This window comes from Ahaetulla prasina, chromosome 2 (assembly GCF_028640845.1).
Source record: "Ahaetulla prasina isolate Xishuangbanna chromosome 2, ASM2864084v1, whole genome shotgun sequence".
Classification (NCBI taxonomy): Eukaryota; Metazoa; Chordata; class Lepidosauria; order Squamata; family Colubridae; genus Ahaetulla; species Ahaetulla prasina.
Genome location: NC_080540.1, coordinates 77,214,160 through 77,230,203, shown reverse-complemented (window position 1 = coordinate 77,230,203; position 16,044 = coordinate 77,214,160). Strand labels below are relative to the sequence as shown.

Here is a 16,044-nt window from a genome sequence, read left to right as displayed (position 1 = left end):
TGAGGCGGAAGATCGGCACATTCTCTGCCTCTCCCCCGAAATGATTCTCGAAACTCTGGCTTGTCGTTTTGGACGAAGCTTCACAGACAGCTTAGCTTCTCACCTCTCCTTCCTTCCTTCCTTTCTTCTAGCAGCCGCTTCCACTTTCGATTGTGCCCCTAAGATACGCTGTGCAGAATCGAAGTGCAGGCTGCCCTCGTCTTCTTTTTCAAAATGCTCGAGAGGGAGCCTTCACAGGCCCTCTTCCTCTCTCAGGTAGCCAAAGACCATCCCGCAGGTTCTGCACCTACCGGAAGAGCACGGCCAAAGCACGCATGTGCAAGGCCAACTCCGACTGGGCGAGCAAAAGAGCTGAGGGAGGAGGGAGCGATCTCACAGCGCCTGCGTCCTGGAGAAAAAAAAAGACAACTTTCCTGCAGATCTCAGTTCGCAAACGTGCTCCCCGACCTTGGCCGCCGGCAACCATACAGCACTAAAAGCTGATACCAGAAGGGTAGTTACGAACGTGCAATGCTTGTCACGTGTCGCGCAGTGAGCTGTCTTCGGAAAGGGTTCCCCAGTTGATGGGCAGCGCGGCTCAGCCTCTCCGACGCAGAGCCCGGCCGCCAGGGTAGGAGGAACGTATGACAAGCTGGGTGGACCTGCCCAATCAAAAGGCACCCGAGACTTCCTTGGCTTCCACCGGAGTTGATGCTCCTGTGCGATGCTGCTGTTCTCGGCGGAGGTGAGTTCTTTAGAATCTCCCCAAGCCAAGACGGTTGGATTGGAGCTGGGAGAGGGATGCTTTTCTCAAAGGCGGTGGGCGGATTAGGGCAGATCTGCCGAAGGGGATGGGCTCTGCCTGGGGTTTCCAAAAAGCTTGGAGTGTCTTTTGTGGAAAAAGCACCCCGGGAACTCAAATGCTTATCATTCCGGCAAAAAGAAACTCTAGGTGTAGTCCTTGGTTGGTGGAGGCATCTCCCCACGCCTCTGGTACCACAGACCTTCTCGCCTATGCCAGTTGCAATGCAAGATGTAGGGTGGGCAAAGCTGAAGGCTGCTTTGTCCGAGGAGAATGTGGGTCCTGGTGCTGTCAGATCAGGTGAGGCGGAAGATCGGCACATTCTCTGCCTCTCCCCCGAAATGATTCTCGAAACTCTGGCTCGTCGTTTTGGACGAAGCTTCACAGACAGCTTAGCTTCTCATCTCTCCTTCCTTCCTTCCTTTCTTCTAGCAGCCGCTTCCACTTTCGATTGTGCCCCTAAGATACGCGGTGCAGAATCGAAGTGCAGGCTGCCCTCGTCTTCTTTTTCAAAATGCTCGAGAGGGAGCCTTCCCTTCCCATTGAAATAAAGGAAAGGAAGGCTATGACGTCTGTCTCTTTGCCTTAATACTGTATTACAGAGAACAGCCTAGGGCTAAAAGAGGGTTGTGTTATTTGTGGTTCAGCATCTTGTAGGAATCTAGACAATAAGCTAGCCCATTATATTTTATTTGTTTAAGCATACCTGAGCAAGGTATGATACGAAAGCCTATTGGTAGGGTCAACCTGCCTTAAGGTCAGTCAAATTTCTTGGTTCCAATCTCATTTCTTTTTAATCCCATGGCTTTATTTAATTAAGGTTGTATCTCTATAGATTCACCTTCTTACAAAGCTTGGAGTTTAATTCTCCACTCAGGTTGTTTTATTACTGCATCCCCATAGGTAAAGCAAATTTGTGGCAAATTGAATTTGCATATTATAAATTTATGATTCCAAAATAGCTGTTATAGGATATATAGAACTGTAATTCTCAGCTAGCAATGAGTTTCCACTATGAAAATTTGTAAGAAACTCATGTATGTATGATTATATATTTAAGTTGCTTGCCTACTCCTTCAGATGCAAATAATTTAATGGATGGATTTTGAAATGTCATTAGAGGTCTCAGGATGATGATCACTTGGTAACCTTGGGCAAGTTACCATCACTTAACAATAGCAAATATGAACAGAGGAAAAATTATTTTCATGTTTATATTTCCATAATCCTGACCAATAAAAATTGGGTGAACAGATTGGTAATACAGCTTGCAAGTTATATAATGCATAAAAATGAAAAATAATCCACTGGTGTTTTCTATTAGTGCTTGTGACTGAACAATTTTTCAAGAGTTTTATCTTGAAATGTTATTTTTCAGAGTTTCAAATGTATGCCATCTACTTCTATGTTGCTCAGAGGACTGAAGATGGACAGCATGATAGATGTGAACATGAGCCCTGCTATGTTCTTTAACTTGACACATATGCAAACATACTCATAGCTTATGATTGAAATGCATTTCCACACACACTTGTAGTAAAGGTTGCATGTAATTCTGCAGGCTATTCTTCAAGAAATCATAATTTCCTAGTGAAACAAAAGTGATGTTTTAATTTTTTAAGGCTTCTATAGGGAAAGCTCTGATGGTGTACTAGCAGTGAAATGTAGTATACTGTAGGATGAATTTTTCTGGCTAATGATTCATAGAAAAGAGTGCTGCACAATATTTGTTTTGAAAAGGCCCCAGAAAGGAAGATCTGTAGGCCTGCTCAGTTCAGTTTGAAGAGGTGGATATTTTGTTTCCCACACATGCAACAAAAGTGATTCATGGCTATGTTCATATGACTCTTGCTGAACCATAATACAGCCATCCATATTTTACCTGTGATTTGTTGACATTGGGTTTCTTAAATTAACTATGGTTAAATTAATCACAAGGAAGCCTACTGGGTTTATGTATCAACCATGGCTGTGTGGTTCCCTTCTTTTACTTGCCTGCATTGGTTTGTGGTTTATTACCAATCCCTGTCAGGGGAGCTTCCCATACGTCACTCGAATGTCAATTGAAGTTGACAGTGGGAGAAAATGATTACAACAGCTTCCTATACTTGCATATTGCAAAATTGACACCATCTCCCCCTGAATCTAAACAATGGAACTAAATCAGCATTAGTGGTGTAGATAGGCTTTCTTCAGGCATATAGGTTTAGTTTGAGTGCTGTGTGTTTAGTCAGTTTGATTCCTGGAGGGAACAAAAGCCTCTTTTAATCTGAAGCCCACCTTAAATTAAAGGTTTAAAAAACCTTTTCCTCAACAACAAAATCCATCCGACCCTCAAAAGTGAGCATATGCTTAATGCACACAAAATGAGAACAGGAGAAAGAAGAGGAAGAAATGAGATTAAATAATTAGAATTATAACATTTTATGATACGACATTACATTAAGAGCCTAAAAATATCTAAAACTTAGTTTCCTTGCTGGCAGAATCCCAGGTTTTGATGGCAAATCATTGTTGGAAATGAAGACTCTGCTTTGACAGTCTAGCAGTGGTGGGTTTCAAATTTTTTTACTACCGGTTCTGTGGGTGTGGCTTGGTGGGTGTGGCGTGGCTTGGTGGGCATGGCTAGGTGGGTGTGGCAGGGAAGGATACTGTAAAATCTCCATTCCTTCCACAATCCAGGGGAAGGATATTGCAAAATCCCCATTTCCTCTCGATCAGATGGGACTCGGGAGGCAGAGAATAGATGGGGGCGGGGCCAGTTAGATTTTTTTACTACCGGTTCTCCAAACTACTCAGAATTTCCGCTACCGGTTCTCCAGAACTGGTCAGAACCTGCTGAAACCCACCTCTGCAGTCTAGGATTTTCTTTGATTATACTTGAGGACTAAAGACTATTCTTGGGTTTTCCAGATGCTTTTATTTTGCTCCTTCTTTTCTTAATATCTCTTTACATTTATCCACACAGGATAATTGACAGAAGCATGAGAAACCTGAAGCAGATTTTTTTTGTTTAAAGACAGTAGTGCTCGAGTTTTCCCTCACTTTGATGTTCTGGAACACTTGATAGGTTTTGCATGTTAAACACAGAAGATTGATAATTAGTGGACAGTGGAAGGCCAACGTCTTATTCATATTCCAGAAGACATGGCTCTGACAGTTGAAACGGAATCTCAGATTTACCACTCTCTCAGGACTGTCTTTGGTGCAGCCGCACACATGGTTTCTCTTGGATTCACCATTGTCATGGTGGTACTCACCAGACCTGGATCAAGTAAGTAAAGAGCAAAGGGAGGACCATTCGCTGTTATTTCCCCAATAGTACTTGAAACATGGACAGGAATGCTTAAGATATATTGTACAGTATAAATCGTCCTGCTGGATGATGACTTTAGCTAGTAGGTCCAGGCTGGGCATGGGGGTGGGGGTGAGGAAGGCAGGCTGAAAGTCAGTCCGTAACCTCCCTGGTTGAATTAGACTTAGATCTTGGAATTCTAGTCACCCATTTTGACCAACACTCCACTCTGGATTTTCCAACCTCAACTGTACTGCTATATATAATTAAAAGAATTGGTGGAGTGGAGAGGTAAGGTGTTGTGCTTGAGCTAGTTTGATTCAAATCCCATTCAATTATGAAGTTCTCTTGATAAATTTTGGTCAGTCATGCCTTCAGCCCCACTTATCTTATAGGATCATAGCTGTGATACACTGTTGGGAAAGACTCTATTCATAAATGCTTCCTTGAGTTCTCAGAGGAAAAAAGTTACGATATTTGTGTTGTATGTCTTTGAGTAATTGTTTAATGACTCAAAGGCATGCAACACACTGGCGACTGTCTGGACAAATCTGCTGTTTGCTTGGCAAGGTATGCAGAAGTGGCTTGCAATTGTCTTCCTAGAGAAAAGAGAGAGAGAGAGACTGGTCCAAAGTCACCCAGCTGGCTTCATACCTAAAGTGGGACTAGTAGTCATGGTGTCCCAATTTCTAGCCATAAGGATGCTTAAGGTATAATAATCTGTGGTTATGACTGGATTGCATCCATACTGCATTGCCTGTGCTGAATTTGGTCGGTGTGTGTAGCTTTGCTTTTGTTTTATTGACTACAGGCTGAGCTTCTCCCACTAAGTTCATCCATTCATTGCAGTGTCTTCTCCAATCTAGTTATAATTCTGTATCTTCTGCGAAAAAAGGTAATCAATTTCTTTTAGTGAAAGGAAGATGACAGAAATAAGAGCCTTCAATGCAAAGTCTTAACATGGATTAAGCTCCATTTTCCAAGGTGAATAAAGAAGTTTGAGAATGTACATCATTTTTCAGGAAACAAAATTATGAATCAATATAATAATGTTTATTTTATTTTTACCCTGTTTTTATTATTTTTTATAAGTAACTAAGGAAACTGATAAGTTTCCTTCTCCTATTTTTCCTGCAACAGCCACTCTGAAGTGAATTGGGCTGAGAGAATGATTGGTCCAAGGTCACCCAGCTGTCTCTCATGGATAAGGCAGGACTATGGAATTCATGACCTACTGGTTTCTAGCCTTGTATCTTAACCACTAGACCAAATTGACTAACATTTAATTCTGAGAATGTATGTTGTGTTACCTTATTATAAATATTATGTAGTATAAAGTTTCATGAATTAGCACTTAAAAATTTACTTCATAATGATCTGTTTTCTTTTTTTGTTTAATTCTCCATTGGACATGTTTTATTTCTTCCTCGACCTCAGGAGATTATTAGATTCATATTTGAAAGAACCTCAGTATTACTTATTTCACAAATAATGGGCTTCCAATATTAGCATATTTAGTATTGTTCTACTTGTAGTTTTTCAGTCAACATATTAATACTGTAATTCATAATCTGTGGACATGTCAGTTCTTCTGTCCTGGGCTATGCTTTAACTTCTTAGCTGCACAAATCTTATTAGTGGTACAATGATACAAGGGCAATAATTACTTGTTGATCCTGTTTTGCTTAATTTGGGAGAATTTAGGAATGTGAATGAAAGCCTTCTGCTTCCATTTCTGCCCTTAAAAGTACCCAGTCTGAAAACAGGATGAAAATTGTCCCTAATTAGCTTCCAGATTTTGATGGCTCTACCTTTGGTGGCTCCAGGGCCTCCCAAATGCAATATCAGTATAGGAACAGCTATGATAGAAACCTTGGGTTGGATTATCTCACACAAGGATGTTTTAAGACTTCCAACGAATGAATTGAATGTAAGGAGCATACTTTATCTTTTCAGCCATGATTACCAGCAGAGATTGATTTTGCTCTCATTCCTTTCCAGGTTTGTTCTCCTGGCATCCTTTCTTAATGTCTCTTGCGGTAAGCCAGACAAATGAGATTATGTTTTCTAGATTTTTTATCTTGCATTTATTGTTTTTATAAGTAACTCAAAGCAGTAGATACGTATATAATATTCCTTACTTCTACTATTGGTTATTGTTTCTCAAATAACTAACTAGGCAGATAATCCTTGACCTATGACTACAATATAGCCTGCCCATTGCAGTCAAGAGAGCGCCTCGCTTAATGACCTTGAACCCCCTGCAGTTGTTAAAATGACTGTGTGAGTTGTTAAGCGGAATGCAGAGTGCCCATGGGGGGAAAGGTCCTGAGTTATGCCCACCTGCCCTGGGCTTCCCAAGGCCTCCTTCACCTCACAAAACACTCCATGCTCCGCTTTCCATCTTGGAGTCCCCACAGCCCTTGGGCTTGTTTCTCCCTCCCTGCACTAGTTTCCCACAGGGCTTGAGCCTCCTGCCCATTCCCCATCACCCACTTGGCTTTTGAAGCTCTCCAGAACTCTGTACCTCACATTGGGGAAGGAGGGCATGCCACACCATCCCTCAGCGTTCCTGGACGGTGTGGCTGCATCCCAGATGCAGCAGCCATTTTAGTGCAGCCACAGTGTGGATTGCCTAGCAACACAGTTTCTTGTGGCCACACTGAAATTGGCAGCTGTGGCCCAGTTACAGAATGATCCATTATGGTTCCCTAACATGAACTGCGCAATGCTGTAGAAAGCTCTGGCATTTTCCATAGCACTGCCCAGACCATGTTGGGAAACAGAACAAACTGCTTCATTGCTGGGCTGTATGGCACAATCCCAAAAACAGCTGCCATTTAGTGAACAACCCCATGTGAGACAATCCTGGAAGTGTCTGCCATTTTATGAATGGCAATTCAATATGGCCGCTTGGAAGATATACCGAACAACAAAACCGTGCTTCCCTAATTCAAGCTCTGGAGTTCTTGGAAAGTTAAGTAAGGAGGATGGGAAGCAGATCCAAGGCCTGTGGGGACCCAGTGTGTGTGAGGAAATAGGGAAACAGGCAGGAGGGCACTGAAGTATCACTGTGTTGTTCATAAGGATGAATGACTGCAGGGTCACTGCAGCAGCTGTAACTTCAGGACTGAGTCATAAGTAGCTTTTGGGGGGCGGGATCAGCCATAACTTTGAACAGCTGCTAGGCGACTGATTGTAAGACGAGGATTACCTGTACAACCTTCTCTTTTATAACAAGTTGTTCAATTTCCTGGCTCTTCATGCAAAAAGGCAGAATACTTTGTTGCACATAATAGGGGGCAGGTGCATATACTTCACTATGGAAGTTGAGAAAAATAGCATAGCACTTCTGCCGTTTCAAGAATCAGTCTCTCTCTATATACCGTCTCTCTCTAAATCTGTATTTTTCTCTTTTGCAGAATTTCATTTAAAAGTTATGTACTGTATCTTCTTGAATAGGCCTCCCCCATTGACAAATTAGTGTCTCACTAAACATCTGACGGTTTCCAAAATTTTCGCATGAAGTATTGCTAAATATTTTTTGCAGCTGACCTTTATGTGGGAAAAGCCTTATGTCTTTTTCTCTCTTCCCTTCTCCCAGTTTTCCTTCCTGATGACAGAGGCCCTGTTGACTTTCTCTCCAGAGAGCTCCCTCCTCCGGTCCTTCTCCCGCAAGGCCAAGGTCCGCTTCCACTGGGCTTTACAGCTACTTGCTCTCATCTGTGCATTGCTGGGAATGGCCATTATCAGCTATAACAAGTACCTCAATGGGAAAGAGCACTTTGTCACCTGGCACGGCCAGACTGGCTTGCTGACAGTGGTATATGCTAGCCTGCAATGCATGGGTGGGCTCGCCCTGCTCTATCCCAAGCTGATGAAGAACTGGACCCTGAGCAAACTGAAACTGTACCATGCCACATCAGGGCTGATTGGATATCTACTTGGTTGTGCCAGCTTGATGTTGGGCATGTGTTCCCTGTGGTTTTCCACAACTGTGACTGGAATATCTTGGTATCTAACTATGCTGTGCCCTATTCTCACCAGTTTGGTTATCATGAACCAAGTGAGCAACGCCTATCTCTACCGTAAAAGAATCCAGCCTTGAAAACAATCTTAAAACAAAACATCTGTGTGGCATCCCAGAAACATTTCTGCATTATCCGGAAGGAATCCATAGCTATATAAAGGAGTACTGGAACTCAAGAATCTCTTTCTACCTGCCTCTAACTTTTTATGGATTATTTTTATTGCTTCAATTTTTCCATAGCAGAGATGCCTATGCTATTGAACCAAGTTTCTTGCAATCCCATTGCTGGAACTATAATAATTATTAATATTGAATAAGAGCCCAACTTTGCTCTACTGGTACTCCTTCACCCCTGAATGAAATCAGTGGATATATTCTGGTTTAAATTATTCTTGATTGGCCATGTACATCTACAATTGTAAATCTAACTTGCTGTAACTTCTTTTTCATATTCATGCTCAGTCTAAGGCATGGGCATTTTTAAACTTCCTCTTTGAAAGGATGTCTTTTATTCAATGTATTCAGTTTTTGTTTGCATTGATGGTAAATCCTTCCTCTTTTTTTAAAGTCACATGCTATGTGAAGGTACAGCATATCCAGCTATATTAGCTAAATCATATGTGCTGATCATATAGCTAAATATAGTTTACATTTTTTTTAAAAAGGAATTGCTTTTTTTTAAACAAGTTTTATTAAAACTTTTCTTTCATTATACATATTTTATGAACGGAGTGCTGACCGGGTCACATCTTATACATCGCTTTTTCCATATTCATCCCTTTTATAAAATTCTTTATCACAAATACATCATTTTTCACTGTCTCTTCCTCTCTCTTTTTTCTTCTTTTTCCCCCCCAAATATATTTTACTTATATCTCATAAACATTTATATGTACAGTCTGTTATGCATCATTGATCATTAATTATTCATCTTATCCTTATCCTTCAATTGTTCGGGGCTGCTCTTTTACCATTCCGTCTCCTTTATTTTACCGCAACCTTTCTTTTTTATTTTTTTTTATTTGCATTTATATCCCTCCCTTCTCAGAAGACTCAGGGCGGCTTACACTATGTTGGCAATAGTCTTCATTCTATTTGTATATTTATATACAAAGTCAACTTATTGCCCCCAACAATCTGGGTCCTCATTTTACCTACCTTATAAAGGATGGAAGGCTGAGTCAACCTTGGGCCTGGTGGAACTAGAACCTGCAGTAATTGCAGGCAGCTGCTGTTAATAACAGACTTTCCTCTTCTTTTCCCCTTCTCTTCCTTCTTATCTCGCTTCCTACTTCCTTCATTCCTCCTCTCCTTCCCTTTTCTACTTCCCCTCCCTTCTTCCACTCCTCTTTTCTTCCTCCCTTTCTAACCCTTTCTTCTACTCTTCTTTCCCCTCCTTTTTCTTCCTCTCCTTTTCCCTCTCTTCTATCCCTCTCTCTCCTTTCCTCCCTTCTCCCCTCCTTATCTTTCTTTACTCCTCTCTCCTTTCCCACTCTCTTGTTTCCATTTTCAGTTCTAGAATGATATTCAAGCAGTCCCCATTCTCTGTTTACATAATTCTTCATTTCAAATTCTTTTTTATTTAATAATTACATCTATTTTATCCTTCCTGTACATCTTATAAACAAATTGTTAACTGAGTCACATCTTATGCATAGCTTTTCCCCTATTCATCCCTTTTATATAATTCCTTATCACAAATACATCATTTTTCACCATATCTTCCTCTCTTTCTCTCCCCCCTCCCCAATACCTTTTTACTTATTTCCATTTTTGGCCATAATATTCTTTTTCCATATTTTTTTCCTTATCTTAACCTCTTCTTAATACTTAATACATATTGGCTGTATCACTAGTCACCCTTTAACTTCTAATTTCTTACAATAACATCAATTAATTATCTTATTTCTTCGTTTACAACATATATTTTGCAAATCCCCATCTCACTTTTTAACATTTCAATTTTATCTCTTAATTTAACGTATCTTCATACTTGCACCCAATTATGATTTCATATTTCATCTGCTATTGTGTTTTACTATAAGCATCATATATCCTCATATTTAATTCTTATGAATATCCGTTAAACTTAATTGACCTTCTACAATTAATAATATTAATACAGTTCCCTTAAATCTACTAATGTATACTTTATTTCCCTTCCTCCTTTCCACCATTCTTCCCTCTTTAACCATTTTCTCTTGGTCTCTCAAAAATTCCACTTCTTAGTAATTTCCTCATTTTATCTTATTCTTTTTGCTCCCTCCTCCTCCTCCCCCTCCCCTCCTCCTCCCCCTCCTCCTCCTCCTCCTCTTCTTCTTCTATTTGTTGTATCTTTTTTCCTGAGTCCTTTTTACTTTTAAATATATTACTCAAATTGTTCTTTCCAAGTTTTCTCCTAATCTCTTTCTACTATTTCCTTCTATTCCTTTTGTTTGATTCTTTTTGGGGGGAATATTCCCTCCTGTCCACTCTTTTTTTACCACTGTTAATCCCAGTGAAATCATTAACTGTTTTCTACTTTCAATTTCTTTGCTTTTCAGCATAAAAGGTATCACTTAAAACCAATATCCCTCCATTCTCTAGATAAATTGGGATTATTGTAACTCAATTCCCAACCAATAATCTGACTTTCTGCTCTGCAGTTAAAAGATGCGGAGCTATAAAAAGGCATTTTAATTTAAAGCAGAAAACAGGAACATACATTCCTGGATCCCTGCCAGAATTTAAATTATAGTCAACCATTTCTACAGGTTGTATGTTACTAGCCCTGGTTTAATAGCATAATAGGAAGGTTAGCAGAGCATATCAGTGAGTTGCTTACTTTACTAACCCTTTAATAAGTTTTCAAAAGATGTGTCCCCTGAAAGAATATGGCATCCTTATCGAGGAGCAAGAAACCCATGAGAATCTAGATTATTCTTGATTTGGCCATGTACATCTATAATTGTACATTGTAGTGCCACTACAATTTTATAGACAAAAGATGGAATAGGGAAGGAAAGATCTAAGGCAGTGTTTCCCAATTTTAATATTTTAAGATGTGTGGACTTCAGCTCTCAGAATACATCAGCTGGTTAGAGCATTCTGGGACTCAAATCCCCACATCTTAAAATGACTAGGATTGGAAACACCAGTCTAAGGGTAAGGAAGTAAGCGCAAACTATTTTTAGAAAGATGAGAAAATGCAGGATGAAGAATACTATTTTATCCCTATTATTATAAAAAAAATATGGAGGCCACCCAGAGTTTTGAATGACTTTCACAATGCACGTTTGATTATCTCTCTTTCCCTACCAATACTTAATAGGGAGTACCCAGTTTCTCTTCCATTTGGCAGCACCAGTATTGTAATCTCTCGTATTTCTTCTCTAACCTTCTCTCAATTTATCTTGTTCTTCCTTGCTATGTACAGGCTGCTATGTAAAGGCTGAATGCTGATTCTTAAAAAATATACATTTTTACTCAGAAGAAAATTCACTTGGTTTATATATGCAGGTGAAGATCTAATAAGGCTTATCCCATATGCAAAGAAGAGATGTGGCAAAAATTCAAGGGGCCATGAATCCAAAGAGATGTGCAAAAGATTGGGAAATAGAACTGTTTCAATCTCTCTCAGCACTTTATAGTACAGCTTCTAGGATGATCTTGTGTAAAATGAGTTGAATCTGTCCCTTGGCAGTATGCACTGAATTTAGAGGTGATTAGCTGACAGCTTTGGCAGCCATGAAGTTTCAAAGCATGCTGGCTAAGTTAAAGCTAAATTACAATGTGATTGGTTTTTGTTTTGACTTAAGTTTGCTAATTAAACCGTTATGGTATTTTTATGTACTAGGCCATCATAATTTATTTTACAAGTCATGGTTAAAACTTAAAAGAAACCAAGGTTTAGCAGGATGAATAAACTCATCCCATAGCACTAACATAATGGCTAACAAAATGTGCTGCTTCAGGTTTCTTTTTAATTTCTTTTTAAATCACAAAAGGCAAGAATTCTTCTCTTGAGTTTCCACAATACTTAACTCCTGAACTTCTTTCTCATATTGTATTATATAGTTTTCTGTTCTCTAAAGCAGGATCTTATGGCAAATTGATGATAGCTTGCAGTGATGGGAACTGTAGTCCCAAAACTCAACAGGAAACTAGTTGGAGAATCTGTCACAAATGACTGCAAACCTCATCTTTTAGACTTGTAAAGAAAAAAAAGGCTTATCTTCTGCTCAATAAATCAGGCAAAATATACCGTATATACTCGAATATAAGCCGATCCGAGTATAAGCCGAGGTCCCCAATTTTACCCCAAAAAACTGGGGTAAACTGGGGACTCGAGTATAAGCCGAGGGTGGGAAATGAGGCAGCTACCGGTCGGGGAAACCCTCCCTCCCTTAGCCGAGAAGGCTGGCGGCTCCCCCGCCCCGCCCTCTCACTGCACCGGCAGGGCTTCCCCGCGCTAATGCAAAAGCCCGCCAAGTTTATAATGTGAAAAAAAGAAGAAAAAAAAAACTCGAGTATAAGCCGTATATACTCGAGTATAAGCCGAGGGGACGTTTTTCAGCACAAAAAACGTGCTGAAAAACTCGGCTTATACTCGAGTATATACGGTACTTGGTTTTGACTCAAACTTTTCAATATCTGAGTAGTAAGGAATAATAGTACTAAATAGTTTGATCCTGCAATTACAGAGAGAAATGCATTGGCTTGATTGACAAGGAAATCTCATTTATCAAGACTTGGAATTGTTTCATATGCAGTTCTTTCATAAAAATAAGATATATCATGCAAACAGAGCTTGAAAAAACTTCATATGTGAATAAATATATGTGCATAAAAAGCATTTTCATGCATTTTTAATTCTTACACCAAAGCACTTCTCAAGCATGCTGAGGTTCTTAAAGAACTTAGAAAGAGATTATGCTTTTTTGTTTGCTTTTCAAAATGGGGAACAACTCTAATTGCTTTTTTTTAATCTTTTCTATCAGCAACAGTTGACCTCCCATAATATGTTTTGTTTGTTAACAAACGTTTTGTTAATCTTTGTTAAAACAAGTTCGGTAACCATAGTTCCTGGTTATGTTACTTCCAGGAGCTCCTTAAATAAATATATATTTGTATTCTACTATTGAGAAAGGATAACACTTGCTTTCCATAGAGGGAGAAAAATAATCACAGAAAAGCTTCTTTAATGGGAAATAATATTGTGTCACAGAGGAACTATTAATACTGATGTATTTAAAGACACTCATGTTGCAGTCAATGAAACAGACTAACATAAGCCCTATAGTTTTCAAAGACATGGCCACAGGTAACTTTAATTACAATGTAGGCTTTGATTGCATTCCCCTCCCGTCCGATTTTTAAAATTTAATTCAGTTCTCTATTGCAAAGGCAAGAACAAAGATTGATGATCTTGTTAAGATATTATCACATAGCATTATGTGATGAGTATGAGATATGCTCTTTTCAAGCAGCACCTAAATGCTTGTATTTCCAGTGGTACATAGTTTAGATATCTGTAGCTGCTACTTGTGTTCCAACATATATTTTACCAGACAGTGTTAGAGTTAAAAAAAACATAAACTAGGCTTAAAAAGTTTGTATTTGCACTGAAAGCATAGGGAAGATTAATCGTCTCATAGATAACATCAATGAACAGTTTATAACTGGTTCTAATGATACTTTTTTGCCCAGCATTTACTCATTAAACGGACAAGTAATGATTGCTGCCTTGATAAGAGGGAACAGAGGTAATATTTGTTATCTGAAAACATCAAAAACAAAATATATGCCATCGAACTGTGTAGCAAATGAACTTACCACTGAAACTTGGGAGTGGAGAAAAGAAGCTTGTATTTATGAGTGCTGAAATAAAGATTTTTTTAATAATGCAGCAAATGTGACATACTGCCATCATGCTTGTTTTTGCTTCCTTTAGATAGATTTTGCATTGTTCAGTCATACAGAAATTGGAATCATAGCTCAGATTTTGTGAAAGCATAACAACCTCAGATATTTCTATTAACTTTATTCCCTTTCATTAAGATTTCTGCCTGTATTTCAGAGGAACATTATTCATGGCCGCAATATTTTAATAATAACTTCAGTTATTTTCAGTCATTGAGCAATAATTTAATACAGCAGACAGATTAGCTATGGTTAGAATTAAAATCTGTTCATTAGAGCCTGTGTATGAATTCACATATGTTCTGACCCAGCTTTCACAAGCAATGAGAAACATGCTTACTCACAACTAACACAAACCCTTTTTTATTTAAGTCAGGGCAGGAACAGTTTTGTTCACATTGGCTGAGGCAAATCACTATTATCACTAAATCGATCAAGGCAAAACAATAGATGCAATCTACATAGACTTCTGCAAAGCTTTCGACTCAGTAGTACACGATAAACTAATCCTAAAACTAAAATCCTACAGCATTTCAGGACCCCTTCACAAATGGATATCAGCTTTTCTGTCTAACAGACAACAAGTGGTCAAAATTGGCAATGCTCTATCAAATCCTGTTCCTGTCAAGAGTGGTGTTCCTCAAGGCAGCGTCCTTGGACCAACACTCTTCATACTATACATTAATGATCTTTGTGACCATATCTCAAGTAATTGTGTTCTCTTTGCTGACGATGTCAAACTATTTAACACCACTGATAATACATCTATCATTCAAAAAGACCTTGATCATCTAATTGCTTGGTCTAAAACTTGGCAACTCCAAATCTCAACCAGCAAATGCTCAGTCTTACATATAGGAAAAAAGAACCCAAACACTAAGTACTCGATTGATGGACATTATCTCACAGATGATCCCCATCCCGTTAAAGACCTTGGAGTTTTCATGTCAAATGATCTAAGTGCCAAAGCCCACTGCAAATACATAGCAAAAAAGGCTCTAAGAGTTCTAAACCTAATCTTGCGTAGCTTCTTTTCCAAAAACACTACACTACTAACCAGAGCATATAAAACATTTGCTAGACCAATTCTAGAATACAGCTCACCTGTTTGGAACCCTCACCATATCTCTGACATCAATACAATTGAACGTGTCCAGAAATATTTTACAAGAAGAGTTCTCCATTCCTCTGTAAACAACAAAATACCTTATCCCACCAGACTTGAAATCCTGGGCTTGGAAAACTTAGAACTCCGTCGCGTTTGACAAGACCTAAGTTTAACTCATAGAATCATCTATTGTAATGTCCTTCCTGTCAAAGACTACTTCAGCTTTAATTGCAATAATACAAGAGCAACCAATAGATTTAAACTTAATGTCAACCGCTTTAATCTAGATTGCAGAAAATATGACTTCTGTAACAGAATCATCAGTGCTTGGAATACTTTACCTGACTCTGTGGTCTCTTCATAATCCTAAAAGCTTTAACCAAAACTTTCTACTATTGACCTCACCCCATTCCTAAGAGGACCATAAGGCGTGCATAAGCGCACAAACGTGCCTACCGTTCTATATATATATATATATATATATATATATATATATATATATATATATATATATATATATATATATATATATATATATATATATATATATATATATATATATATATATAGGTCTTTGGTTGTTCGGGTTTTCTCCGTGTAAAATTGGAAGTGTCTTGGCGATGTTTGACGAAGTCTCATTCGTCATCTTTAGGCTTCAGCTTTGTGCTTCTGGGAGCAATGTGTGATCGCAGCTGTTTCTTCCTTTTAACTGCTAGTGGGGGTTTGAACTGATTGGGTGGGAGCTTGGCTGTGCTCTGATTGGATGGGGGGGTTTTTGTGCTCTGATTTTTGTGCTCACACGGGGTGTGTCCTGTGTTGGTGGGGGCTTGGTTGTGCTCAGTTTAGTCTGTGTTGCAGGGGGATTTGAGCTGGTGAGCTGCCTAGCTGTTGTTTGGCTTTGTGGTCGTGCTACATCTTCATAGTGGGTG

General features: G+C 39.1%; 1 protein-coding gene across 6 annotated transcripts; it reads left to right on the top strand.

The window, feature by feature from the left end:
- Nucleotides 1-265: 265 nt before the first annotated feature.
- Nucleotides 266-15,206, top strand: LOC131190194 (transmembrane reductase CYB561D2). 6 transcript variants are annotated; one of them, XM_058167296.1, is made up of 5 exons: nt 710-724; nt 3,268-3,332; nt 3,750-4,055; nt 6,078-6,115; nt 7,681-15,205. In XM_058167296.1, the coding sequence occupies exons 3-5, from the start codon at nt 3,929-3,931 to the stop codon at nt 8,182-8,184; spliced, it is 669 nt and encodes a 222-aa protein (XP_058023279.1). In that variant the 5' UTR covers nt 710-724; nt 3,268-3,332; nt 3,750-3,928; the 3' UTR covers nt 8,185-15,205. The 6 variants fall into 6 exon arrangements, with proteins under 6 accessions (XP_058023278.1, XP_058023281.1, XP_058023282.1 ...); XM_058167295.1 differs by lacking the exon at nt 3,268-3,332 and having other exon boundaries at nt 266-724; XM_058167300.1 differs by lacking the exons at nt 710-724; nt 3,268-3,332 and adding an exon at nt 4,990-5,060 and having other exon boundaries at nt 4,037-4,055; nt 7,681-15,206.
- Nucleotides 15,207-16,044: the final 838 nt, after the last annotated feature.

Bases quoted from the DNA above. Each gene is read 5' to 3' on its own strand.
- LOC131190194 (XM_058167295.1), top strand. From the start codon at position 3,929: ATGGCTCTGACAGTTGAAACGGAATCTCAGATTTACCACTCTCTCAGG. The intron at 4,056-6,077 runs GTAAGTAAAGAG...ATTCCTTTCCAG, and splicing joins ACTCACCAGACCTGGATCAA to GTTTGTTCTCCTGGCATCCT. The intron at 6,116-7,680 runs GTAAGCCAGACA...CCCTTCTCCCAG, and splicing joins CTTTCTTAATGTCTCTTGCG to TTTTCCTTCCTGATGACAGA.